Here is a 26,948-nt window from a genome sequence, read left to right on the forward strand (position 1 = left end):
ACAAACTTTAATGTACAAGCTTACAAACAACTACAGAACTCTATTTTTCAGTTTATATATATATGTGTATATATATATATATATATATATAAAACCAGGTTTACAGGTTTACGTGTACAAACTTTAATGTACAAGCTTACAAACAAAGATTACTGCTACAGAACTCTATTTTTCAGTTTTTATATATATATATATATATATATATATATATATATATATAAAACCAGGTTTCTAGATCAGGTGTAAAGCCTTCCCAGAAGACTGGAGCCTGTTATAGCAGCAGAATGATGCCACTGGTTTTGCAATGACATGTTCATCGATCACAGACAGCTGCAACGGGTAAATGCTAGATCAGATCTGCTAAAGGTGTCGGAGTAGTTAGGTGTAGGCATGAGGAGTGGGGATTAGTTAGAGTTAGGGTAAGATTGATAGGGTAAGCCAATCAGAGGCAGGATAAGGCGAAAATAAAGCGGGCCACGAGGCAAGCCGATCTAGCATCTAACCGCTGCAATGTTTAGCTGTCCAAATACTTACGGGCAAAAGTGTAATTATTCATTTAGAAAAAGAAAGTCAACCTCATATTTTTAAAACCTCACCAACACAATGAGAACATTTCTAACAACGATCTTGAACAGTTTGATAATCAACCTGAAAGTTAACAAAATAATACAAAATGCACAAAAAAAGTGTAAACACAAACAGCATCAAATGAAAAACACAACAAAGCATATAAGAAACCTTTACATCCATCCACTTTTAAACATTTAAAAAAAAGGCAGAGTATTGTTTCTGGTAAGAAATGAACTTATAAAAGGTGATAAATAGTTTAACTCAGCGAAACAACTCTAAAATGTCTCCAGTCGCTGTGTGGAGAGACTCACCTGGACAGATCCTGCTCAGAGACCAGATCAGACCTGCAGACTGGCTGTTGGGTCCGAGCCGCCTGCTTTTGTAACCCCTCAGGTATCGACCCTCCAACAGACTTCCCTCTGATTTTATTGGTCTGACTATTTACCGTGTCAAAACATTAAGTGAGGAACCAGATTTTCCTGTTTGTTTGCTTCCTGAAATCTTAATGAAATTATTGGATCCGACTTCCCTAATGAGCTCTAATCACCTGTGAGAGCTGCCTGCTGTTTGCTCACATGAAATCATCCTCACAGACGGTAAACAATGAGTATTGATCCACAAACATGTTACTATCTTTTTATTGCTCGGATTTGTGCTTCTGTTTGTTAAAAGGTTGTTTAAAGGTGACCGACACAATTGATCAATGTCACATATGAGTCACAGGGGCCAACTTTCAATAATGTGTACTTCTAGTTTGATAGTTTAAGTACATGTTGCTGATATCACTTTTTGTGCTTTTACTTAGGATTTTGAATGCAGGACTTTGACTTTCAATGGAGTATTTTTACATCGTTGTATTGGTACTTTTACGTAAAGGATCTGATCTTCCACCACTGTCAAAATCATTTTTAAAAGCAAAAATACCAAATTCTGTGGCTCCAGCCAGCAAATATAAATACTCGCCTATATTTCTGACAAACTGAGTATCTTTCAGCTCCACACTGTGGGTCAAACAAAACATACGCTCGAAACATTTTCTGGACAGAAGAAATAATTGATCAATCAAGAAAACAACTGGCAGATTAATCAACAATGAAATAACAATCATTAGCTGCAGCCGTGAAGAAAATGAGAACATATCTTAAATCTTAACTCCCTAATGGAAAAGCTAGTTGGGCAAAGGGAAAAAGTCCAAAGTTTCCACAAATATGTCCAACAAAGGTTTTATATCTTCTTTTCAAACAGAAAAATCTTCAAAATAACTGTATGTGTGGCATCAGTTTAAATGTCATCATACACAAAAAGTTAACAAAATTAAAATTTCAGCTCAATTTAAAAAAGGTCCCATGTTGTAAAAAGTAAGATTTCCATGTCTTTTCAGATCATAAAACAGGTTTAGGTGCTATATAAATACTGGGAAAGTATCAAAATGCTTAATCCACCGAAAAATGCACTTAGCCCCTGCCTTTAAAACGAGCCGTCAGGACTTGCGATGTCAAAACTGAAATTATAGACCCTATCACGTTGTTTGTTTACAATAACTTCCGGGTTATATAACTCCTGCTTTCCTAGCATACAATTTAACGGTGCTGAGCAAATGGGGACGAGGAACAACTGCATCTACTCTCATCTCATTCTTCTATGATGCATGTTTGATTTCATATCTCACCACTTTTGCTAATATTAGGTTGGAAAGCTAATTTAACTGTTGGGCCCCAGACTAAAGAAAATGACGTCAGATAGGTCGACCACTGTGTTTAATCCTCAAACGTTACAGTTACGGCTGATAATGACAACAGGACTAAACAAGTTTGCAGATTTCACATCTCTTCACATCTCTGCAATTCAAATCAAAATTGTTGTTGTCTACCCGGAAGCTATTTTTATGTTAGCGTTATGTCACGGTGACTCGGTCTATATATTATAGGTAGAAAGTGCCGCTACAGTGCTGTTAGAGTCATTCCTCGGCTGCTATGGCGGTGCAGAGACTCAGAGAGTGCAGATGCAGAAGACCCATAAACGCTGACCAATCAGAGCAGACTGGGCATTTTCAAGGGAGGCTTAAAGAGACAGGTGCTAAACCTGAGCGTTTCAGACGCAGGGTGAATATTGGTATAATCATAGACGGTTTAGAACCGAGACGCCCCAACTCAGAGTAGTTTCCTGTATCTGTGTCACCGCCACGGCCACGCCTCTTTAGGGGACTAGCGGCAGGTCTGAGTGTATTGATTCTGATTGATTCTTGATTATGAGCGATTCTTTCGCCCCATAGTCACCAAAGTATATATTGGACTGTATTGGAAATGTTATGTGTAACTGCATGTATGCTTCAGACAGAACAACTATGCAAACCTTTTAATACTGAATACGGTATCGCTGTTGTCTCTGGTGTAGATTGATGAAAAGTACAACTAGAAGCTGTTAGTATGACACCATACATAGTTTGTCTGTTGAGTTTCCCTGTTGCTAGTTGACAAGTAGCTGTGTGGGCTAGGACACAGCACCCCCCCCCCCCCCCCCACGTACATGCTCACCATTGCTAGATGATAACAAACAGCTGTTCAATCAAGGACAACACCCACCCCTTGCATGCTCATGCTCACCCATAAAACGTATGTGTATCCTATGTATGTTCTTTGAACACATTCACAGACATCTTTGGCACTCTGTTGAACAGTCTTCTTCTACTTGCAAGAGAATAATAAAATAACTCCAGTGTTTCAGACGATCTTTAATTTCTTCTTCTCCACATATGTACAGAACATTCTGACACTAAAATGGCATTTTTCAGACGGACACATCAGGAGGAAATTAACTTTGTTTGAGACCTGTTTCTGTCTAAGGACCAAACTCTCGCGAGATCTGGCAACACAGAGAAGCTAGCGTCAGCTAACATTCGTGAACGCTTTAACAAAACTAATCTCTGTGATACTAATGTCTTTTAGCTGTGTAAATATCGTAATATTAGCAAATGAACATATTAATCAATTATTTCAATATAACTTTTCATCCATCAACATGACGTTCACTACACGTTCAAACGAGGCCACACCCCTTTAGGAGACAGGAAGTGTGGACCGTTTCATACCATTGACGCTGCTTGAAATGCGCTATCTTTAGTATAGAGGATCTTTGGTATAATAGACAGACAGTATGAGAATAAAGTGGTTTTTAAACATTAAAGCATGTTAACCATGTTAGAAACCCAAAATACAAGTGTGAAATGAAAATGAGCATAATATGGAACCTTTAAGCTCGTTAGCAACAGAAGCTAGTTTGTCTGCGAGTTACAAAAGTAAGGCAGCTAGCGTCGTTATGTTATTAGCCACAGAGGCTTTCCTCCATGAGAATACATATTTAAACAAAACAATCATTTAATAATTCTTTCAGTGGTCTCATGTGAAAAATAGAAATTGTGGACACGTTAAGAGTTGAATATGTTTTTAATTCCTGATAATTGAAACAGCTACAGCAGAAGGTAAAGATCAGTTACAGCTCAGATTACAGCTAGAGGTCGACTCATTCACTAGATGAAACTAGTTTTCAGCGTCAGATTAAACTACAGTGTTAAAAAAATATATAATATACAGTTTATACTACGTGTTAGTTGGAGAGGTTCAGATTGGGAGGAATAATGTTTCACTGAGTGAAATGTTTTAATTTCACTTTGGATTGTGCTAAAAATGGACATTTGAGTTTATTTTGATATTTAAAAGACAGACAATTCACTAAAGATAATCCTCATTTCTTGTGCTAATCCTTAATTCTACATACCTGACAACACTAGAGACGTTCTAATGATTTGGTTACATCTTTAACTCTACCTCTAGGTTTTTACATATTTCACTGCTTCACTTCTTTAAGGTCAGAGCTTCATACATCAGCAACATTTAATAACAAAATCAGTTCATTTCAATATTTCATCTGCAATCTGTGGATTCAATGATAGTTAATTGAATTTGTAAGAAGACTTAAAACTTTGCAATGCAAATCTACACTGCTAATCACATTCAAACAGTCTTGACAGCGTCGACCTTTGAGGAAACGGAGAGCTGGAAAATTGGGGAGGCTACCACGTTAGCTGTGTGTCACCTTACAGTTTTTTTTATTGAACTGCTCTCCACAAAGAGATGCTGCATTGACTGTGTTATTGTCTAGGTAGCATGCTAACTGCTAAATAGTAGAAAGCATGTCGGCAGATTGTGAACAAGAAAATTTAACGTTTCTGCCTTCCGTTTTCTGGATACTTCTTCTTTTCACTAAGTGGGAGATATCATAGTGGCGTACAGTAATTCCTGAAATCTCTGACTCAGCATTAACTAGAACTGGCTGACATGAACGTTTTTTTCCCCACCTAGCGTTTGGTAAATAAGGCCCGGTCGCATTTAAAACTGAAATTTTGCAGCAATTCATTCCAGTGGAGTTTCAGTGATGAATCCAATTCATCTTTGGTGAATGTTGACATGCAAATACATGCCGTTGACCAATAGCAAGCCATTAGGTGCTGACTTAGCATAGCTTGTTAGCCATTTACTCAACCCCATCTGTCAGAGTATAAACTGCAACACAACAGAGACATAGTTTACAGATGGTACAAGTACATCTTCAAATAAACGCTATGAATGTATTGTCCTGTTAGCGACCAAGCTAACGAGCTTGCTAACTGACAAAACCTTTTTCCCCTCTCTTCATTTACTCTAAATTAAACTAAAAGAGTAAATAGCCCAGTAAAGTAGAAAGGAGCTATCGTGTTTGACTAGAGCTAGAATGTTCCGGCTTGCTAGTTTGTTAACAGATACTACGTCACCAAGCTTCAGGCACCGCCTTTTTCGTTAAAATGTGCAGATTAATTTCTCTATGCCACTTTTTGTTATGACCGGGCCTTTTTCAGTCTGTATGTGAACGTTTGTGAAGGCAACATTAGCTAGTAGCAAGCCAGCTAGCTTGGCAGTGAGCTATTATGGCTAGACAGGATAGGTACTGCCTGTTAGCAATTTAGCTATCTATGTGGGCTAGTATAGCTGGCTCGGGCATGTTCTTGGCTAAATTGCATGTTAGCGGTTAGCTCACAAGCTACAGTAGCTCCCCAAGACGTTACGTCACCAAATCAGACTGATGCATGAAAACATGCAAATGAATTTGCCAGTTTCTGGTTTGACCTGGCACTAAATCTATAAAGCACAAACTAATTTAATTCATAATTGCAGCCCACTAAATGCAAATATTATTATCCTCTCCCTATTCATAATCCACCTTAGTCAACAGTCGACCTCTGTGTGCGCATGATTAACACATTTGGTTTGTTGTTGTTTGGAGGTTTTACAGCAAACATTCAGATTCTGATTGTACATCAATACGTTAATAAATCAACATGGGACAGACGGCTGAGATAAAGGTCTTCACAGGTCCACACGGTTCCTTCTAACATTATAGTCAGTCTAATAATCAGGCCACATTGGCATTCACATTCATTTAAGACACAACAAATGATGAATCCAGCTACAAAAAGGCCTAAAAATTAAGAAGTTAGAACGGAACCACAAAGACTCGTTGCTATGGGGATGATACACTGTCTCGTTGCATTGGTGTGAACTGGCAGGTTTCAGAACGTTGCAGACCGGCGCGTTGCAAGTAGTTGCAAATTTCAACTAGCCTCGTCGTGAATCTTGTCTCAACTTGCCCTAGGGTCCTGTTGTATCGTTGTATTCTAGGGATACCAAGCCCTATTATATTCCCGTTTTATATTATCATGCGGCTGCCACTGTTGGTAATTCCTTTTGGATCCGGTCTGTTTTTCCTTGAAATGTAATGTATGCATGTAGGGTTTCGGTATGTTTTTGTACAGATACTTATTTGATTAGGATTTTGGACCCATGAAGACCTCTAGGCTGAGCTACACCTGTCACAGACAAACAGACAGCTACATCAGTTAACCCTGGCTGGTATTTGGTCAGATTAGGATCAAGAGAAAGTGGATTGGTTGGCATTTTAGAGCACCGTGAGCTGCTACTGGTTCCCTCCTCTGTCAGTTTGAGTCCAGCTCGACGCCAGCAGAGAGGAAACAAGATTGCCAACATCACACAAAGAAACAAAGAAACAGGTTCTACAGTCTGACAGTCCAGTGCTGACACTCTACTTCCTGTCTGGTTAATCTCTGGGTCAAAGCTAAAACTGTTTCCATTCAGTCAGTGTTTTGGAAAATAATCATATTAATTCAAATGTATGTCCCCTTGCAGCTGCAATATTTGCAAACACTGCCCTGATGATTTAGAGCTTATAGTGGAGCTAAAAATGTACAATTTGTCCTGAGTGTGGTGCTAGAGGAAAAGTTACAGGGTCTTTCAAATCTGAATGGTTCATCCTCCTGAAAGAAGTAATGAGAGCTGGACATTTTATGATGATCTGAAAACATCTGTGGGGACAAACTGACACCACCATCCTGAGGCTTAGTGAAGAAAATGCAACTTCACTATGAATAACATAAGTAAAGAACAAGATGCTGCTCCATGTAGATTGTAACCCATGTGGACAGTTAGCATCAGGCTACGACATGCTCAGACCTGTGAAACCTACAATGATCCAAAACAAGACTGAACATGATTTGTTTGTGAGGAGATGGTTGAATATCAACACTGGACTTTACAGTGCAACTTCCTTTAACAAAACCAGAATTCACAAAACTTCACATACTTCAATAATAACGAACCTTCCACTGAAACAATAAAATTCCCGATCGGACTTTTGTGTGAAATAATCAGCATTTTTCACAGTTAGATGGATCCATTTATACACAAAGGGTTTTCCTTTTTGGATTTAACGGAGAACATTTTTAGTTTTTGTGGATAAACTTTCAAAACTATATGGCCAAAAGTACTTGGAGTACTTTATTGCAGTGATTGCCAACTTTAAAACAAGGCGATGTCTGCTTACGACCCCTCGTCACAGGTTGCATGTCTATTGGTTGTGAGATGTTTAGATCAGATTTTTTTATTTGAATTATTACGACATAAACGTATCCACAAGTCTGTGATGCTTTGAGCTCAATCCTATAATGACAATGCTAGCATGCTACAGCTGAGGCTAATTGGGTATGTCATTAGTTTTGCAGGTATTAAACGTTTCAATGAAACTTTGACCCTACATAAGAAAAGGGATCGCCAAAGTTATTACAATTCCTCCTGAGGGGAACACGGACGTCTGTACCAACTTCCATTGTAATCCATCCAATAGTTGTTGAGACATTTCAGTCTGGACCAAAGTGGTCGATTATGCCACGCCACTAGGATGGAAGCAGGTTGGGAAACACTGCTTTAGAATTCTTTTGGGATTTTGTTGTATGTGAATCTTATTGGATTTGTGGAAGGTTCAGATCATTAACTTGAGCTTTTACATAACAAAATAAACCCAACACATGATTGTGTTGCAGCGAGAGGAAATTGAAGTTATGGCTACAACTGCAGCTGATTTTGAAACAGAATATCTGCACCGTTTGAGTGAAACGTCGGTGTTAAAGCAGTACTTTTTCAGATGATTTACTTTGGGTCCTGCGTTTTGCTCAGTTCACTTGCATATCGAGCAGAAATGAAAGGTTGAAAACATTCATGCGTGCGCTGTTCAGCTCACTCAGCCACGACCAGCTTGACTGACACAAAATCTCCTTGACTAAAATTAAGATTTGAGATTTGTCAGTTAATCTTTTTCTAAATGGCTGGGAATTAAAATATGTAAAAATAGAATTTTTTTTAATAGTTAAGATTGAGCTCAGGTTTTCCTGAGAAACGACGGAAACATGGAGGATTGGAGACAAATCTAATGCGCCTGTTTGAGAAGCAGAAAGTAAAAGAAAGGAAAAGGAAAGTTCAACAGTGGAAAATAAATCTGTCAGCACTATTTTTCCCTATAAGTACTAACCATGTGAAGGGGATTTACTCTCTACTTCTCATGGATGTGAATTAACCCGTGACCCCTAATGATTACATGACTATTGGAATGACTGGCAGGTGTCTGGCATCCTTAAAACATGTAACAGATCATTCCAAATCCAGGATCATTTCTGAGCATTCAAAATAACTAAAACTATTCAAAAAGTGCAAATAAGGTAACGTCTAATACTCTAAATGAAAATAAATCAGGTGCCAGACACCCAGCCGCCATTCAAAACCAACAGCGTCACCCAGAACACAAACAAAATCTGAGGGTGACGCTTCACTCTCCAGGTTAAAGGTGCTCTAAGCGATGTCGGCTGACGTCACTTCTTGTTGACGTTCAAAGTATTGTCAAACAAAACGGAGGCTAGCTTGCCTCCCTCACCCCCTCCCTTACGCGCACTAATCCCCCAACCCCCAAATCCTTCTTGTCGGTTATTGGCTGGAACTCGGTTTGTTATGTTTGGTGGTGCAGGTTGGCGCAGTTTGTTTTTGTTGCCGTTTGTGGAGCCTGGGCTGTCTACAGAGACCGCGTTTTTTTGCAGTGTGTTCATGGGACAGGCAGCTAGCGGATAGTGAGGAGTTGTTTGCTGTATGTGACAAAAAATGTTGTAGCCTGAAAAACGTGTGACACCGCTTAGAGCACCTTCAAGTAATGTCCTGATCATTTCTGTAACAAAGAGCTTCTAGTTTCCAGAAAACATAGATTTAAAGCTGGTTAGGACAATTGAAGGAAACTACACCTCACTTCCCGTCTGTGAGGAAATCATGGATTTTCAAACCCAGAAAGTGACGTTATGTCTCCTTCACTACTGCTAATCTTTGTTGAGTAACAGCACGACTCGTTGCTGACTGGGTAAATCCTGCCGAGCCTCCTGGTGAAGATTGTGGTGATTGTCACGGTGACAGTGACGTAGGCCGAGGCTGGAAACAGAGCGATGACTCCAGTGTCTGATGGGGAATAACGGGGGTGTGGGCCTATATTGCACAGGGGTTGGGGAGCTCCTCAAACACCTTAGGTTCTTCGATCCCTCGCGCAAACAGCTGGATGAACTGGCAGTGCACTCTGGGATTAAAAGAAGGAGAAGGCGTTTTTAAAAGAGAAATTTCACCCGGGGTAAAATGTTTGACAATGGCAAAGCGAGAGACTCCTTACCGGACATCGATGGCTGTGTGGTTCAGGATCTCGCCGTCGCAGTTCCAGCTGCTGTAGGCGGGGGCACAGCCGCACGCCGGGTGGTCTCGGCAGATCTGGCTGAAGATCTGGTGCTTGCCGTTCTCCCGCAGGTCCAGGTCTGAGTCGCTCTGGCAGTGACGCGGCGTGAAGCAGAAACGCCGCACCCGGTGGACCTCAACAAACGCCAGGTCAAACTGGTCAAGACAGAACAAGGCAGTTAGCGAGGACAGCAGGCGTTTGGTAGGGCTGGGACGATATGCTTTTGTCCCTTTTTGATTCTTCCACAATACATGGGTATAATAAACTTTATTTTAAAGTATAAAGTATAAAAGTATAAAATTAAAACACAAACAATCAGAATTTTCAAAAGACCAAAAAATAATAATAAAAAAGGATAAGTTCGAGAAGGAGCAGGCACGTAGCAAATGAAGAAGCAAATAGCTTATTAGGTCCTGCCCCTACTTCACAATATGATATTATTACAAAACAAATAGACGTGTAAATACAGCATACAATCTTTCAGGTCTTACAATAACTTACAACAATATACAACCATACCTTTACATTATAATTCCATTCCTGTTTCGGTCTATTCCTTTCTGTATTGGTCAAGTATGGACTTCTTTAATCTATTTTTGAACTGAATGATATTATGGCTCTGTTTGATGGCATTGTTCAGTCCATTCCATAAGGTCGCCCCACAAACTAAAACACACATGCTTTTAACCGCAGTTCACACAAGAGGTGAACTTCTAGAGACAATATATCATGGAGACATTTTTAAAAAGTAATTGATTTCTAAAGAGAATGTACATCACATGTCAGTCAGTCAGTATGACATTTATTTCATTTGTAAAGAAGTACATTTTCTGCTTTTAGTCTGTTTTGCTGGAAACGGATATGATGTAGTCGCTGTCAGCGGTACCGTGTATTAGGGGTGGGGGAAAAAAATCAATACAGCATAGTATCGCGATACTTTCCGTAGCTACTGTATCGATACTTAAACGCCAAGTATCGATCTTATTATTATATTTGTGTCATATTTGTGTCATTGTGTCAGTTTGTCTGCTTGACAATCCCATTCTGCAGCAATAAAATTGAAGTGAAATGAACAAAAACCACATGACGTTGACAAAGTATTTGGGGTACATAATTTGAAATTGGTAAAAAAATTGAGGTTGGAAAAAAGGTAATAATTTAATATGTTTAAAATCGCAAAAATATTGTATCGTGACATAAGTAACGTGATGGTATCGTATCTTGCGGCCTCTGGTGATCCCTACCCCTACCGTGTATACAGAAAATATTTAGGCAAAAAAAAATGTGAAAATATCACGATACATATGGCTTTCAATCACCCCCCCCCACCCCTAGGGTTTAGGATCAAGGCTTTTTAGAGACCATAAACCAGAATACGGATTTATTACCTGGTCGTCTTTGCTGGTGTGTCGTAGGAGGTGTCTGAGGAAGTCGAAGCGGGAACATTTTCGGACCAGGATGAGGTCGGTGGTGCCGTCGGCCAGGTGAGCGGCGGGTGAGAGGCCTTTGGGGCTGCGAGGACAAGCGCAGCTCATACTGGCAGCGTTTATAGCCAGGAACTTCCCTCGGAGCGTCCTCCACTCGCTGTCACTTTCTAAAATCAATACAACCCAAAAAAGACAGATTTCACCTTTCTTGATGCGGCCAAACATGCATCACTCCAGGTTTTGTGCAAGTTTGGGTTTTATTGAGGAAAACATTTCAGGAGTTCAACACTCACTCACTCACTCACTCACTCACTCACTCACTCACTGACTGACTGACTGACTGACTGACTGACTGACTGACTGACTGACTGACTGACTGACTGACTGACTGACTGACTGACTGACTGACTGACTGACTATCGTAGGGAATTACATCTAAAATAAGGCCCTAAGGCCTGTCATATCTGACTCCAATTTATTAATTCCCGCTCCTTCTTACATCGGACTTAAGTTTGCCAGAACACAAAGATCAATCTGAGACGAAGAGTTCAGTTAAGCAAGTTCACTGAAGTCCAAAACACAATTGTGGGTTCACAAAAAAAAAGTTTCCATAACCGCAGACAAAGTACACAGAGTTCAAGTCAGCAAAGTCTATGTCAGATTATGAACACCGTCTAACCAAATTCCTAATCTTTTATCATCTTGCATGAAGGAGTCCCCCCTCCTCTCTCTCTCTCCTGTCACACACACACACACACACACACACACACACACGTTCCACCTCTCCGTCTGGTACAGAAAAACATGGACTCACATTCCTGAACTATAAGGTAACCAAAGCTTAAGCTAACTATCTGTGAGTGCCGAGTCTATACATTATACAGGGAATACAACTTTAATACTGAGAATAACACATGTAGATTATAGAAATATTTCTACACTATCTGTCCATCTTTGGGCGTGTTGGAAGGTGCATTTTATTTTATTTGATGAAGCCAGGCTAGCAGTTTCTCCCTGCGTTCAGTCTTTGTGACTTTTGTGTAAAATCAGTTGGTTTGACAGGATAAATAGTCCAAAGACCGTTCAGTAATAATCGTATTAATTGTGTTTTAGAAGCTCCGGATGAGGATTTGTTGCACTCACCGCTGCCTGACGCTTCATCCACCTCGTACCTCTCAGCTTTCTCTGGAAGTAGCTGCCTGTTGTGCTGACAAACCACACAGCTGGAAGGAATATCAAAAGACACACCGATTATTTTAAGAAAGACCTAAATCAACAATCAGATCACGTAACCAGAACAGAACTGTTTTAGCTACGAAACTTACAGCAACTGTTAAATCACCTGAACCAAATCCTTGGACAACCATTACTGTACACTAAAAGATTTCTACAAATATTTGAGAAGAAATAGGCAATGCATTAAATTTGGGCAGCGCTGTCTAGTTTGACAGCAGTTCACAAGCAGTCGTTGACACTGCTTTAGAGACTCCTCGGCTCTGATTTTGTGCGTAACTCTTTTTATATTAACAAATGTCCGTTATATTCAAGCCATTGCCAAATGAGTTGCTACAAAGCTAATCAAGACTATCACCTCGACACAACTCTCTCTGTATTTCTCAGTATGGCTATGTTCAGAAGATTGTGGTGACTTTCCCGCGCAGAAACTCAAGTGAAGATAATGACCTCTTCTGAAGAGTCCATCATGTGTTTTTTAATCCGCCGTGTCCTCCTCGGCTACTAGCAACTGTGTGGGGGAGGGGTGGGGGCACGTGCGCGATTACAGAAGGCTTGTATCATGTGGATGTGCCGACAGTTTTGTTGTCATTACTCAGAATTCCTCATGGGGGAGACAGAAACTACGCACCATAGCTTCAAGCTGTTAAAGGTGCTGTAGGTAGGATTGTGAAGATCCAGGACTTAGCCAAAGAATTTGAACATCGACAACTTCTCAGTCCCTCCCCCCCTTTCTGCTAAAGCCCAAAACGGTCTCTTAAGCCCCTCCTCCCACAAGGGAGAATGAATGCGTGTGCATGAGCAGTGATTGACACGCAGTTAGACACCCCCCCCTGGCCCTGATTGGTGCATCTGAACAGGGAGCGGTGGATTTTTGCAAATCTCACTACAGCCTGTAGGTGGAGCCAGAGGAGCTGGATTTTTTTTTAAATGACCTGCTTCATGTAGTTCTACTGGAACATAGGGTCAGTTTCAGCAAATATGACAGAAAGTTAGTTTTATAAGTCTTACCTACTGCATCTTTAAGAGCTACAGGGGGAGGCTGAGGAACGTGACTGTTTTCACAGATCATCTGATTAATGTAGTACTGTCAGAATATAGTGACAGTTTGAGCAATGTTTTTTTTATACAAGTTAACAACTATAGCTTTAAACTTACTTGACTTGGCTTACTTGAACCAAACAGTTTTAGCTGACTGAACCTTTATGTAACCCGAACAGAATTAAACATGTGTAACTTAGCTGAACTGAACTAAACAGAGTTTAGAATTGTTGGGTAACTTGAACCTAACTTAAGTATTTTAGTCCCAGTTTCAGACTAAAAGCTGCATTTATCTCACCCAGATCGACACCTGGCGGCGTCCCGCGGCGTTCCCATGATGCCTTTGGCTGGCAGGTAGGACACCGTTCCTTCATAGTAATGATGAGTCAGGAACATCTTCACACCTGCAGGATTCAGAGCGTCTTCGTCATCAGTACAGTAGGAGTCTGTTCTCATCAATTTATTATAGCTGCTCCAATACTCTTTCATGTAGTACTTGTTCACTTGCAGTGAAGTGAAAAGTACAGTATTCTCTATGAAATGTAGTGAAGTGGAAGTATAAAGTAGCATGAAATAGAAAAACTCAATGAAAGTCAAACATCTGAACACATGTTGTATTTCTACCTGAGAGGTCGTATCTGGCCGGTCCCATCCATCTCTTCCTCTCGCTGTCAGTTAGCACGTCGCCATAGAAACCGTATCCCAGCAGGGAGACGGAGTATTGCAGGAAGGTGTTGTTGTGGTGGACCGAGCACACGTCCATCGGCTGAGAGTCTCCTGAACACACACGTGTAAACACACACAATCAACATACTAACCTGGAATCATTTTATGCTAGACTCAAATCTTCGTTTTAAGAAAGTAAAAAACTAGACCTGCAACCAGATAAATCAGATAACAGGGAAGCTTTGAGAGAGAGCATTGCTAAATAAGACTCAAACTGGTGGTAACACACTTTAAAATGTATATTTAAAAAAAATTATTTCTTGCACACTGTATTTTATTCTTATGGTTATTGTTTTTTTTATTCTATATTATTGTAGCCTGTTATATTCCATTTTATGCTGTATTATTTTAATTCACAATTGATTTTATTTGCCTATTGCAGTCCTGAAATGTTTTAATCCTGGTTCTAGCATGTAAATATCTTTTAACTTTGTTTTGAAAAGTTCATTATAACAACACTACTTTTGTTTGGACATTTGGCATAACATGTTCAGAGCCTAGTTTCTGAAAAAACAAACACTAGATGGCAGCACGAGACCATGGAAAGCAAAGTAATGTGATATCACTGGATTTTCATTACATGTGGCGGGACTATGTCAGAGGATAAACTAGATATGGATAAAGAAAATGTGTGACGTTTGTATAACTTACAGTATGGGCCCTATGTAGCACCCGCCGCAGTGCGGCGCAAAGCCCGACGCAAAGCCCGACGCAAGTGTCTTTGCTATTTTAAGACCGTCCAGCGCCCGCGTCGTTTGAATAGCAAATGCACCTGCGCCCATCTTTGCGCCCATGGGTGTGCTGGTCTTACAGGGAGGTGTGTTCAGGTGAATTCTTGGCGTATTGCCATCTTGAGGCAGCGGGAAGTGATCGCGCCATTGACCAACAAAAACCTGGTCTAAAGTCAATAACGCAGCATTTCATTGTTATTTTAACAGCGCATTAGTAAAATGTGCCTAGGCTTATGCACAGCACACGCACACTATGCTTGTTACACACACACACAGGGAAGCGCAGCAACACACACACATGCAAAAGATTACAAATAAAAATATTACGGTGCAAATCCGCCATCATAATAGCAATGCACTAAGGTACATGCGCACTGACCCTTTTTTCCACCGTCTAACTAGCAAAAGTGGATTTGGACACGCCCTAAACACACCTGCGCTAGGCGCTTTACGCCGTGCGCTTAGATCGTTAAAATAGGACCCTATAACCTGAAGATAATAGGAAAAAAGAATTGCAGCGCCCCGTATTGTTGGATTTGCACAAAATATTGGCATTGTAGATCACATTCAGGATTGGTGCACCAAATCTGGACAATGTATTGGTAAGAAAAAGACAACACAAAGTCATATAATCAATATTAAACACATATATTATAAAAACATCAATCTACGTGAAAAAAATCTTTTAAAAACGTAATTTCTTTACTTTGCAAATTTGAGCAGGGATGCAATTTACGATTATTTTCATTATGGATTAATCTTCTGATTATTTTTCTCAATTCTTTGATTACTAATTTGGTCTATAACGCATCAGAACAGTAATACATGTCCCTCCCAGTTTCCCAGAGTCCAAGGTAATGTGTTGGTTTGTTCGACCAACAAGTCAGAAACCCAAATACATTAAGTTGACTATTTACGCAAGAGCAGGAAACACAACAAATTCTCACATTTGACAACATGAATCCAGCAGATGGTCAGCATCAGGGCAGAACCTTTACCAGTCAATGCAGCTCTTTGTAAGAAACGTCTGGATCTCAATGTGTAATGTTGGCAAGATATTGACTAGAAGTGTCTTTATTTATGTAACACAGACGGACATGGGCCATTTGATTTTCACTAGAGGACCTTCTTCATCTTTTGACCTCATGAGTCTTTTGTCCTGTGTATGACATGTTTAAAGGTAAAATTTCACTTTATGGAGGTTTTTTAACATGAATATGAGTTTGAGGCTTGCAAACAAGCAAAACATGGCAGTTGGTCAAGGCCACACCCCCACCCTCCACCTTGCACCCCCCCTCTCCTCCTCAATAGCATTTAAAGCTACAGACACAGAAATGGCACATCCTAAGGAAAGATCATTGTGGGACTGGCTCTAGTGGCTGTAATTCTGCACCAAGGCTGAATTTCGGGAAAGAGGCTTCAGATACAGTATTAGGGGACCACTAAGGCCTATATAAAAGAGACTTCAGATACAGTATTAGGGGACCACTAAGGTCTATATAAAAGAGACTTCAGATACAGTATTAGGGGACCACTAAGGTCTATATAAAAGAGACTTCAGATACAGTATTAGGGGACCACTAAGGTCTATATAAAAGAGACTTCAGATACAGTATTAGGGGACCACTAAGGTCTATATAAAAGATACTTCAGATACAGTATTAGGGGACCACTAAGGTCTATATAAAAGAGACTTCAGATACAGTATTAGGAGATCACTAAGGCCTATATAAAAGAGACTTCAGATACAGTATTAGGGGATCACTAAGGCCTATATAAAAGAGACTTCAGATACAGTATTAGGGGACCACTAAGGTCTATATAAAAGCATCCAAAAAGCAGCACGTCATGGGACCTTCAACAACAACCTGTGTGGTGCTGAAATGATTCCTGTTACAGTTAGGGCTGGGTATCGTTTAAATATTTGACTTTGATACCGGTTCTTAAACTGTCTTTTTTCGATACCAATTTTATAAAACAAAAAGAAATTACATTACGGCACAAATCTTTTTATTTATGTTTCAGCTTCTACTACGTGAGTCGTGTAACGTAGAGTTTTTCCCTGTGTGTCTCTACGACATGCAACGTTAAACAGCCAATCACAGACATTATTAGATCTTGGTAGAAGCATGCTGCATGCTGATTGGCTCACTGACGCTGATGCAATTTACTCCTTAGGTATTGAAATTGGGTATTGAATTACGAGGCATTTTTTGATACTTGATACTTTAGAGGCAATTCGGTCGGTGCCTAAAGAGTGAAGAATTCGGTACCCAGCCCTACTTATAGTTGAGGTGTAGTGAGACAATGGGACTGACCCACGATGATGTGCAGTGCAGACGTTACGGGGTCGTTGGTGCCCACAGTGGCGAAGCAGATACAGTCGGTTGAACCTGAAACACACAGATTGTAAAATGTTCCAGTGAGCTCAAGAGCAGGACTGAGGTTTGTTTTTTTTATTTAGTGAAACGAGACATGACAGGCGAGACTAAATCAAACAGGACATAATACTTTAACACGACGGGGCAACACAAAACATACAAACAAAGACAAAAAGAGGAAATGTTACATTAGCCGCTTTCCGACCAGAGGGATTTTTGCAGTTCCTAGAACATAAAATTCCTAGAACCCTTTTTTTCTCATGTTCTGACTGGACCAATTTGGGGATTTTTAAGTTCCTCTGGCTGCAGTTCCTGTAACTCTTTCAGCTCCTACTTCAGGGCAGGGGCTTTTCGCTGTTCCCTTTTCAGCATAGGAACGAGGGTCAGGTTTCCGGTACAGACAGACCAACAACGGGACAATTTTAACAATTTTCGGCATCTTATTCATCACTAATTTCACTTCTGACAACGTTTTAGGCGAGAAATTAACTGTTTAGATTTCGAATATAGGCAGTCTTGCGCAAATTGATGACGAATTGACCATTTGCTTCAAAGTTTTCGGAGTTGAGAAGCTCCATGAAGTGAGGCGACAGCCAGCAAGCGCCTGCCCCGGCCGCTAGCTCGTCGCCCGGCCAGTCATGCTCAGAGACCCCGCTGTAAGCTGGAGGTCTCTCAGACCGCTCTTGTAAATAAGAGGCTTTTATTTCGCCGTTGACAGTTCGTTTGTTTAAATATCACAACACATGTCATCATAAGATTAACGGGAACCTGCGGTTAACGGCCTTTTCGGAGTTAAACTCCACCTCGCTGGCACACACACACACACACACACACACACACACACAATTATGACAAATATGCTATATACATTAGATTTAGGTCATACTTTTTTTGGTGTATTTGTTATCTGATTTTAACGCTATAAAGACCGTTGCCGTGCTTACATCACTCCCTTACCCCTCCTATAATCCCTATGGCCACTTGGCCAGTGCGAATGCAAATGCGAAAAACAGTTTTGGGGGAGAGTAGTTAGTAGATCTGCTTAGAAGTGGACTTTTCCTATAACTACTGCACGTTCCTGTAACTACTTGGTCGGAAAGCGGCTAAAATGGTTTGTGGGTATTAGCAGTTGTGTCTTTGTGAGTGTGCATACGAGTGTAGAGGACCCAACGGTGGAAGGAAAGAGAGAGAGAGAGAGGAAAGAAAAGAAAAAAAGGGGGGAGGAATAATTAGAGTGTTCCTGGCAGGGGTGGTTGATGATATCCCGTGGCCTGACCATTTTAGATTTAGTTTCATCTATTACCTGCACTTTTTATTTTTCCATCTCTTTGCAAATTTTGTGTGCAGTTTTGTTTCTGTTGTTTGTGTTACGTTATGGAGACAGTGATTATCCTCCTTTAGCCGCGGCCTAGCCCTGGGGAGGAAGCTGGCTGTCGCCACGTCGCCCATCCTGAACAGCCTTCTGACCCACTGGGGGAGAGCCTGCTCATGTGGGGGGGGAGAGATGATTTAAGACATGTTTTCCTCATTTAAATATACATACATACATACATACATGTGTGTACATATGTACATATGCATCATTTTGTTAGGACATCAGGCCATCCCAGTCAGGAAACAAAAAGGATATGTATGACAGAAAATAAATAAATACTTCAAAAAGTGTGGTTGTATATGTTCATGTATTATATTGAACAGAGGCTACATCTACACTACTACGTTTTGGTTTAAAAACAAATATCTTTTGCAACATTTACGCCTCGCGTCCACACTACTCGGGCGTTTCAGAGGCCCTCAAATGGAGACATTTGGAAACACTGCTGCCCCCAATTTGGTTTTAAAACTCCGGGGTTGCGTTGTAGTCTGGACGGAGACCTTTGGAAACGACAATGCACTTCCATTAGTCTTATTGGTTAGGTGGGCTTACATACCTTTCAGTAACACTTCGAACCTCGTCGTCCCTGCTCTTACTTTTCACCGTTGTTGTTCTTTCTGCGAAGTCTTTTCTGTATTTTCAACTTATACATTCATGATTTTCTTCTGCAGAGTAACGTCAGACAATCTGCCTCCTGTTTACACCGGCACGCACATGCCTAGTGTGTGTGAATGGTCATGTGATATGCGTTGTCAGATGTCTTAATATGGACGGAGATTAGTTCTGCTAGAGCTAAAACTCTTGTGTAGACGGAGATCGTTTTTGTCTCAAAACTGCGCTTAACAATGTAAACGTAGTAGTGTAGATGTAGCCAGACTGAGGGTGGGATAGGATTTGTTTTTAAATCAAAGTTGCCTGAAGTTTGGAAATTGCACATTTCACAACAACAACACTGCTGCACTGAGCATCAGCAGCCATTAATTAACCGGGTGAGCTGCTTCTTCACTGCACACCACTGCAGCAGAGAGAATTAATGTCTCCCCTGTGTGTGTGTGTGTGTGTGTGTGTGTTTATAGAGCACTTAAGCAGAACAGAAACCACAAACAAACAGAAAAAACTGAGAAACAAGGCCACGGTCAGTCAGTACCTGCATTTATACCCCGGTAACAGAGAATCCTGCTCTCTGATTGGCTGTCAGCCGTCTATTAAAACCACATCAGTGTTTACCTCTAGTTCACATCAACAGTTATTAAATGTCTGTTCTAAATCGAAGCTACAGTATATTAACCCTCTGGGGTCAATCTGTTCATCAGTAAACACACGGAGTAGGTTTTATTAATAGTAACAAGAGTTTTACAGAAGACGGATCCTTTCTAGCCATAACTACCAAATTAACTAAAAATCCAAATATAAAAGCAGTATTTTTGATTGTCCCATCAGTGTTTCTGACCTGCAGGAATGATTCCAATGCGAAGCGTGCAGGGGATCAGTTCTTCTTCCGGACAATTTGGATCTACGCCGCCATCGATCTGCGTCCTCCAGATCAGCCCGTGGAGGATCTCACTGAACATGCCGTCCCCTCCGACACACACCACCCTGAGCCGGGGGCAAAGTGAGATGTTACAGGGTACACTGGCTTTTCATAAATTACTCCGCTTGATCAGCATGTTCCCCCAAAGTGTAAAAAAGTCTGCAGTAAAACACAGCAGCCTGACAGCTGTGTTCTCGACGGTGCTTTTATTTTGGCGGGTCACAGGTGCTCCGTTATGTAATAATTCACCAGAACTCGGTTTTGTGAAGGAACTAAACTCTCACCCGTCAAACTTCTGCAGCTCCGCCCCCGTCTTCAGTTGGTCCCTTGCATAATTAGCGCGCTCCGTCACTATGACAACAAACACAGACACAACGCGCGTTAAGATTGGAATCCCTCTGACACAGGAAGCCCGAGAACAGGAAGGGAGTAATACGGGACGTACCGATGACGTGCGTGGAGACGCCCGCCTGGGCGAACAGCGGGGCGACTTTTCGCTCGTAGATGCGTTTTCCCTGACGCTTCCCGCTGTATGGGTTGATGTAGACCAGCAGGTGTTTGGGTCTGCTGGCTGCAGACAACAACAACAACAACGATGTTACTGACAGTTTCTGGCAACAATCACATGTGTGCTAGTCAGTGTGTGTGTGTGTGTGTGTGTGTGTGTGTGTGTGTGTGTGTGTGTGTGTGTGTGTCGGGGTAAAGTCGTACCGATAGCTGCGAGCTGCTCTCTGATGCTGCTGACCCAGTGTTGACACAGCGCCTCCTCTGGACACGTGAAGGTGACCTCAGCACACCGCCAGCGGTGGTGCCGACTCCTCTCCACGTACAACACTGACATACAACAGACACACACACACACAAAGTCAAATCACCATGATCTTCAGTGTTTCCTATATGCTGTTTTTTTTTTTGAAAATTTCTGCCGCCACGGTATCAGAAATAGGGCAGAACAGGGTTTCCGCTATGTACACCGCCGCTCCTTCAGCTGTTTATGAAAAGTCATGAAGTCGTAATTACACGACTCTGCAGAGCCGTCTGCTCTACTGAACTCAAGCGACCTGTCATCCGCTCTCTCTCCCCTTTAGCGTGAGCAACTGGAACAGTGACAGGACGTCATCACTCGCGAAGTCATGGCAACCAAATAAACAGGGCGAGTACTACTTGTCACTCAATCTTAGGCAAAGTGACAAACAGCGACGAAAGCCGCGCCATGAAATCCGCACTCACGCGTGTCCTGTGAAATATGACAGCTCCATCCATCCATCCATCTTCTTCCGCTTATCCGGTAACGGGTCGCGGGGGTAACAGCTCCAGTTCATTGGAAAATAGCATTGTGGACACTGTTTATCAGACCCCAGATGAGACAAGAAGCTAACGTTAGCGAGCGCTGCGGTTACGGTCCCTCTGCCTCTGACGCCCCGTTGCATGAGACGCTGTATTCTTCCGACACGCTGTGTTAACGTTACTGTTTTAAAACAGCTTTCCAGGTTAGTGGGGGTGCATACTGCTCCAAACCAACATGAAAAACGTAGTAATGTTCACTCAGTGTTTGGTTTTGTTGTTAAACTGTGTGTAAAATGAGCGTTAAATCACCGGTTTCAGGTAACGGCACCCTACGGTGACTGACCGTGTGATGTGAGATGCTAAAAAGAAACTACGCGCCGTTTTCAGGTAACGTTACTTTTTGACGTTCAAACCGAACGGGTATGTTTCCTGAGTTTCTCAAGTGTTTTTCCAGATGTGTGTGTTCACTGTACTTACAGATCGGGCTGGGTATCGCCAATGATTTCCCAAATTGATTGGATTCAGATTCCCCGTGTCCCAATTCAATTACATTTCGGATTCGATATCAATTAGGTTAGTGTAAGTTTGTGGTGCATTATACAGCCACGGTGAAAAGGCATGAATTAGAAGATTGATTGCTGGTTTTTATTTAATCGATATTAGATCACTCAAACAAGGATCGGTTTGAACTGAAGAATCCATATTTTGAACCCAGCCCTACTTACAGATGTTTCCTGGATAGTTTGTTGTGTTTCCAGATGTCTTACTTTGTTTCCACATCTGTTTTTTGTGCTTCCAGGTGCATTTCCAGGTGTGTTTCCAGATGTTTACTTTGGTTCAAAGTGCATTTTTTTTTTTATGTCCAAGTGTGTTTAATGTATTTGCCGTTTCCAGCGGTGAAATTAATGGATTTTAACTGTGTTTCCACATCTGTTTATTGTGTTTTCATATAGGTTTCCATGTGTTTCCGGATGTTATCTCACCATTTTCAGGTGTGTTTACTGTGTTTAAAGGTGTTTCTGGGTGCGTGTACAGGCGTGTTTCCAGATGTGTTTACCAGTGAAGGCCGGCCCGCAGTCCTTTCCTTCTCTCTCTTTGATTTTTTTCCAGCTGCCATCGTCTCTTCGTCTGCTGCTGTTCTCCTCTTCCTCTCTGACAGAGATGATCTCTGACACTGACACAGTGTGACCCACACCTACACAGATTTGAACATCAGATATATTTCGGAGACTCTCTGCAAGCACATGAACGCACCACGGGTTTCAAGTTCCACATGATAGTTGAAGAAATGAAGTGAAACCTGAACTAGAACCAAACAAGGACAACACAAGAAGAAAAGATTCAGAGTGGATCGAGTAAGGGCTGCTTTTGGTTTTCAGGGCTCCAGACTAGGTTCATTTTGCACCGGAATTCTTCATATTTTCCCCATTTTAACTGTATTACTGATAAATGCTTTGGTTATAAATACAGAAACTACAATCTGCTGTTCTATTTTAGTTCACATTTGTATTGAATATTATTACTGTCAATGTTACATATTATTGTCTCAGCCTCATACAGGCTCTCCCTCCCTCCTCTCGGTCTTTTTTTTTTGTTAACACTGAAACAGCAATCATATCTAGGGTGATTAAACTTCCACAGAAAGGGAAGTATCTAACTAATCTACCACCCAGTGTGAAAAGGAGTGATGAGCGAGCCAGAGACGGAGGAGCTCACGACACTCGAAACACACAAACACTATTTGTTTTGACGAGGTAAATACTTTGCCAGGCAAAGCAGCCTCTATGTATTTTTTCTTCTTCATAGAAACGGCTTCCGCTCTCTACCGTCACATCTTTACCTCTCTCACCCAAGTGAGGTGAATGGTATGAATGTGTAACTGTGTGAGGTATGAATGTGTAACTGTGTGAGGTATGAATGTGTAACTGTGTGAATGTGATCAGGGTGTTCTTGCAAAAAAGAGGCTTCCTCTCAGTGAACCTTCCCTGAATAAATAAAGGTTTAAGAAAATAGATATAAAATAAGGTGAGGTCAAAGTGTATTTTTAAGAATGAATTTGCGTCACTTTGAAACATAACTGCAGCTTCAGTTTGAGAACAGAGTTTTTAACCCTGGTGTGGTCTTCCCGTCGACCGGGATCAAAATTGAAAATTAATTTTTTTTTTTTTAAAAACGTTTTTTGTCCCTCTTTTCAAGGCTTTTTGTTAAATTCATGGTCAATAAACCTAATTTATGTGACATTAGACCTAATTTTTTTGTTTAAAAAAAAGCAGAAATTACAAATTATTTTGACTAATAGTTCAAATCAGATGACGTTGACTGAATCACAGACTGGCTGATGTCAAAGTTTAGTCAGGATATTGTTTTAAAACCATTTAAACACCTTTTTTTCAAATGCTATGAAATTGAATAAAAACACCCAAAATTCAATGAAAGTAATCATTAAATTGTACCTGCGAAAAATGTTGTATGGGTTCCATATAGAGCTGGGCGATACGGAGAAAATCAAATATCACGATATTGTTGACCCAATACCGCGATATCGATATTGCGGCGATATTGTAGGGTTGACATTTACAATTAGAATTTTGATATATAATCATCAGTAACGTGGATTTAATGACTAAGTGGGTAAAGGCAAATAATAGAACAGCTAGAACAGTCTGTCACAAACTGACATCATTTACTGTAATGCAGCTTATAAAACCAGGAAAAGACAACACTTATGTCATATCACGATATCCAAAATCTAAGACGATATCTAGTCTCATATCACGATATCGATATAATATTGATATATTGCCCAGCTCTAGTTCCATATAATGTACATCCATGCATCCATGTTATTTTGGGGCAATTTAGTTTAGTATGCAACCCATATTTCTGATATAAAAATAAAAAAAACTTTGAAAATGGGTCAACTTTGACCCGAGGACAACACAAGGGTTAAACAGCAGCACCACAATCTGAACTAAACCTGCAGTCGGGAGGTGGAGTTGGCCCACTGCATTGTGGGAGTGAAATCTCCTACCTGGGTCTGGTCGACGACGAGGGAACGATGGAACACAAAACCCTGCAGGAGAAGCACACAGTCTAGACTCAATTATTTGACTCTATTTATGTGTAAGAGTAGTGGTAAATGTAAGTACATTTCAAAATGCTGCTATTATGCTATACATATTCATGTTTACAGTGCAACGGACAACATACTATTTGTCTTCTTAATATGTACTTTTGAACTACAGTTTATGAAAACAGCAGCAGACAGAAAGCAGGTCAGACATTAAAGATTCACTACTGAAACACAATCACAACATGAACACACACTGCCGTCTTTCTCAGGTTTACACACCCGGGGGCTGTTTCTGTTCTCGCCATGGCAACAGAAACAGCAGGACCGTGATCATCTGAGACACTGAGTCAGCGGAGACAGAAAGGAGCTCCGACGCAAACAACTGAGTCAGCAAAATGCCTGGTTCTTGTGAAAATAAAAAGGTCAAAAGCTACAAGCCTGGGAGCATTAAAACCGAGGGAGAGAAGTCGACTACATCTCCCAGGATACATTTCTGTAAAAACATTCACGTAGCCTGATTAGCTGCTTTGCATATTCAAACTGTCAGTTTCCTGACCGCAGCTCACCTGTCTGACTGAGGAAGACAAACCCGGATGAACATGGAGGCTCTACTGATGAAGATGAGACATTTACACTCGTATGAAGCCCTTTGTAACTTGGGTTTTTAAAAGTGCTCTACATATAAAGATTATTATTATTACTGTTACCCGGAGGATGAAATTCTCATGTCACAGCAGGCAGCAGTATACGAACAAAGCCACACTGAACCAGACTTATAGTATATCTAAGCTATACTGTATACGCTGCATTTAGATCATACCTCCAGCAGTTTATCATTTCTTATTAGTATTTCCTGCACAAAGTATTTTTTTTCTTATACCCGCACTGCCTGTAACCGCTGAACATGCTCTACTGGTCATACTCTAGCCATATATCTAGCACATTCATATCTGTTTATTCTACATTCTATATCTATTCTAAATGTATTACTGTTTATTGTGTACATTGCTCTGCCCTTTGCTGCTTTTTGAACTTCTGGTTAGATGCTGAACTGCATTTTCGTTGTCTCAGTACCACTCTGTGCCACGATAATAAAGTTGAGTGTAACCTAATCCACCTATTCTATATCGTACAAAGTACCCTCTAAGCATTTGTACTTACCTACAGTCCTGCTTTCAACCCTGCTGTGAGAACTATGAAATGTTGTTTAGTCTTTCGAACACATTTTATCTCCTTTATTTCTCTATATTACCCTAAATCTAAAATACTGTAAAACTTGTATGAGGTTTGGTGTGTATTGTATCTCCCCCTGCCTGCAGCCTGACTGTGACCTCCACATATTGTGTGTCACACTGGATGCTGTGTGTTATGTAACCGGATATATCAAGTCTCACTCATTGTTACAGTACGGACTACTTTTTATTGTGTACAGTACGTTAACTCGTGTAATCGCCAAGTCAAAACACAGATAGTGTGTCCACCATGTCCTTTGTTTGTCCATTATGTTCTTTGTTTATCACACATGAAGTCGCGGTATGTTAAAGGCCGACAGACACACAGACAGAGAGGTAAAGATACATGGACAAAGGCAGACATATATTTTTGGGGTCTTACTGGGCCTGAACGGGTGATACACCGGGCTGGAGGTCCGTCTCTTCCAGGTGAGCAGGGACCGACTCAGGCTCACGTCGTACGCCGCGTTTCTGACGCGAAGCTCGGACAGCAACAGCATCCTGCCCGGCCTCTCCATCTGCGTCTGTCCGTCCTGCTCCTGTCCTTCAGCCGGCTGAGGGGGCAGCAGCAGCCCGGGGACGGTTATCTCTGTCCGGGCATGTTCTCTTTGTGTGTCCGCAGAGGCTCTAAACCCCGAAATAACTAATCGAACCGCAGAAAAACAGTAGCGGTGAAGGTGTGACCGTGTAGCGGCTTTCAGCTCGAGATTTTTTTCTGACAGATAGAGGTTTCTTGCCGGAAGTAGGAGGGGCTTGATGTTGCGTTTTTGTCCTGCCAGAAAACAGAATATTCTAAATTTCGCAATTAACCTATTCGGTATTCAAGCCTGTTTGTGGAGCAATAATAACGTTATCAACAGATAGATACCAATTTAAATTGAACATTTAATCCGTATTTGGTAATTCTTTGTCACTATACTGATGAGATTTTTGCGGAGAAACTACAAAGCTATTATAAAATTAAAAAAAATAAACAATCAAAAATTAAATTAATTAAAACAAACAAACCTGTCAGTTACATTTTGTAAATAAAACTTCCACAAATTCAAAGTCTCAAACATGACATAATTATTGATAATACTGAAAACAACATTGGTTTCCTTAAAAAAGTGGTTTGATCTGAATAAAGTATCAATACATTTGTGCAAAACCAAATGTATGTTTTTTGGGGAATTGAAGACAAAGGATGCCAAGAGTGTT

At 40.9% G+C, this 26,948-nt stretch overlaps 1 protein-coding gene and 1 long non-coding RNA gene across 2 annotated transcripts; both read right to left on the reverse strand.

Annotated features, from left to right (window-relative positions):
* Nucleotides 1-3,994: 3,994 nt before the first annotated feature.
* On the reverse strand, nucleotides 3,995-8,787 carry LOC116036301. Its single transcript, XR_004101557.2, has 2 exons — nucleotides 4,685-8,787; nucleotides 3,995-4,651 (listed from the first exon to the last, which is right to left on the reverse strand). It is a non-coding gene; the product is annotated as an uncharacterized LOC116036301 (long non-coding RNA).
* Nucleotides 8,788-9,316: 529 nt separating this feature from the next.
* On the reverse strand, nucleotides 9,317-26,494 carry LOC116036266 (ceramide kinase-like). The gene is made up of 14 exons (XM_031279747.2): nucleotides 26,131-26,494; nucleotides 24,475-24,516; nucleotides 22,501-22,638; nucleotides 20,868-20,990; nucleotides 20,602-20,727; nucleotides 20,441-20,507; nucleotides 20,076-20,221; nucleotides 17,188-17,262; nucleotides 14,037-14,189; nucleotides 13,711-13,816; nucleotides 12,282-12,361; nucleotides 11,100-11,305; nucleotides 9,652-9,866; nucleotides 9,317-9,561 (listed from the first exon to the last, which is right to left on the reverse strand). The coding sequence occupies exons 1-14, from the start codon at nucleotides 26,264-26,266 to the stop codon at nucleotides 9,474-9,476; spliced, it is 1,701 nt and encodes a 566-aa protein (XP_031135607.1). The 5' UTR covers nucleotides 26,267-26,494; the 3' UTR covers nucleotides 9,317-9,473.
* Nucleotides 26,495-26,948: the final 454 nt, after the last annotated feature.

Source organism: Sander lucioperca, chromosome 7, assembly GCF_008315115.2.
Source record: "Sander lucioperca isolate FBNREF2018 chromosome 7, SLUC_FBN_1.2, whole genome shotgun sequence".
In the NCBI taxonomy this organism is placed as follows: domain Eukaryota; kingdom Metazoa; phylum Chordata; class Actinopteri; order Perciformes; family Percidae; genus Sander; species Sander lucioperca.

Bases quoted from the DNA above. Each gene is read 5' to 3' on its own strand.
- LOC116036266 (XM_031279747.2), bottom strand. From the start codon at position 26,266: ATGGAGAGGCCGGGCAGGATGCTGTTGCTGTCCGAGCTTCGCGTCAGA. The intron at 13,817-14,036 runs GTAGAAATACAA...TGAATCCTGCAG, and splicing joins GGCCAGATACGACCTCTCAG to GTGTGAAGATGTTCCTGACT. The intron at 9,867-11,099 runs GTAATAAATCCG...TGTCTTGACCAG, and splicing joins ACACCAGCAAAGACGACCAG to TTTGACCTGGCGTTTGTTGA.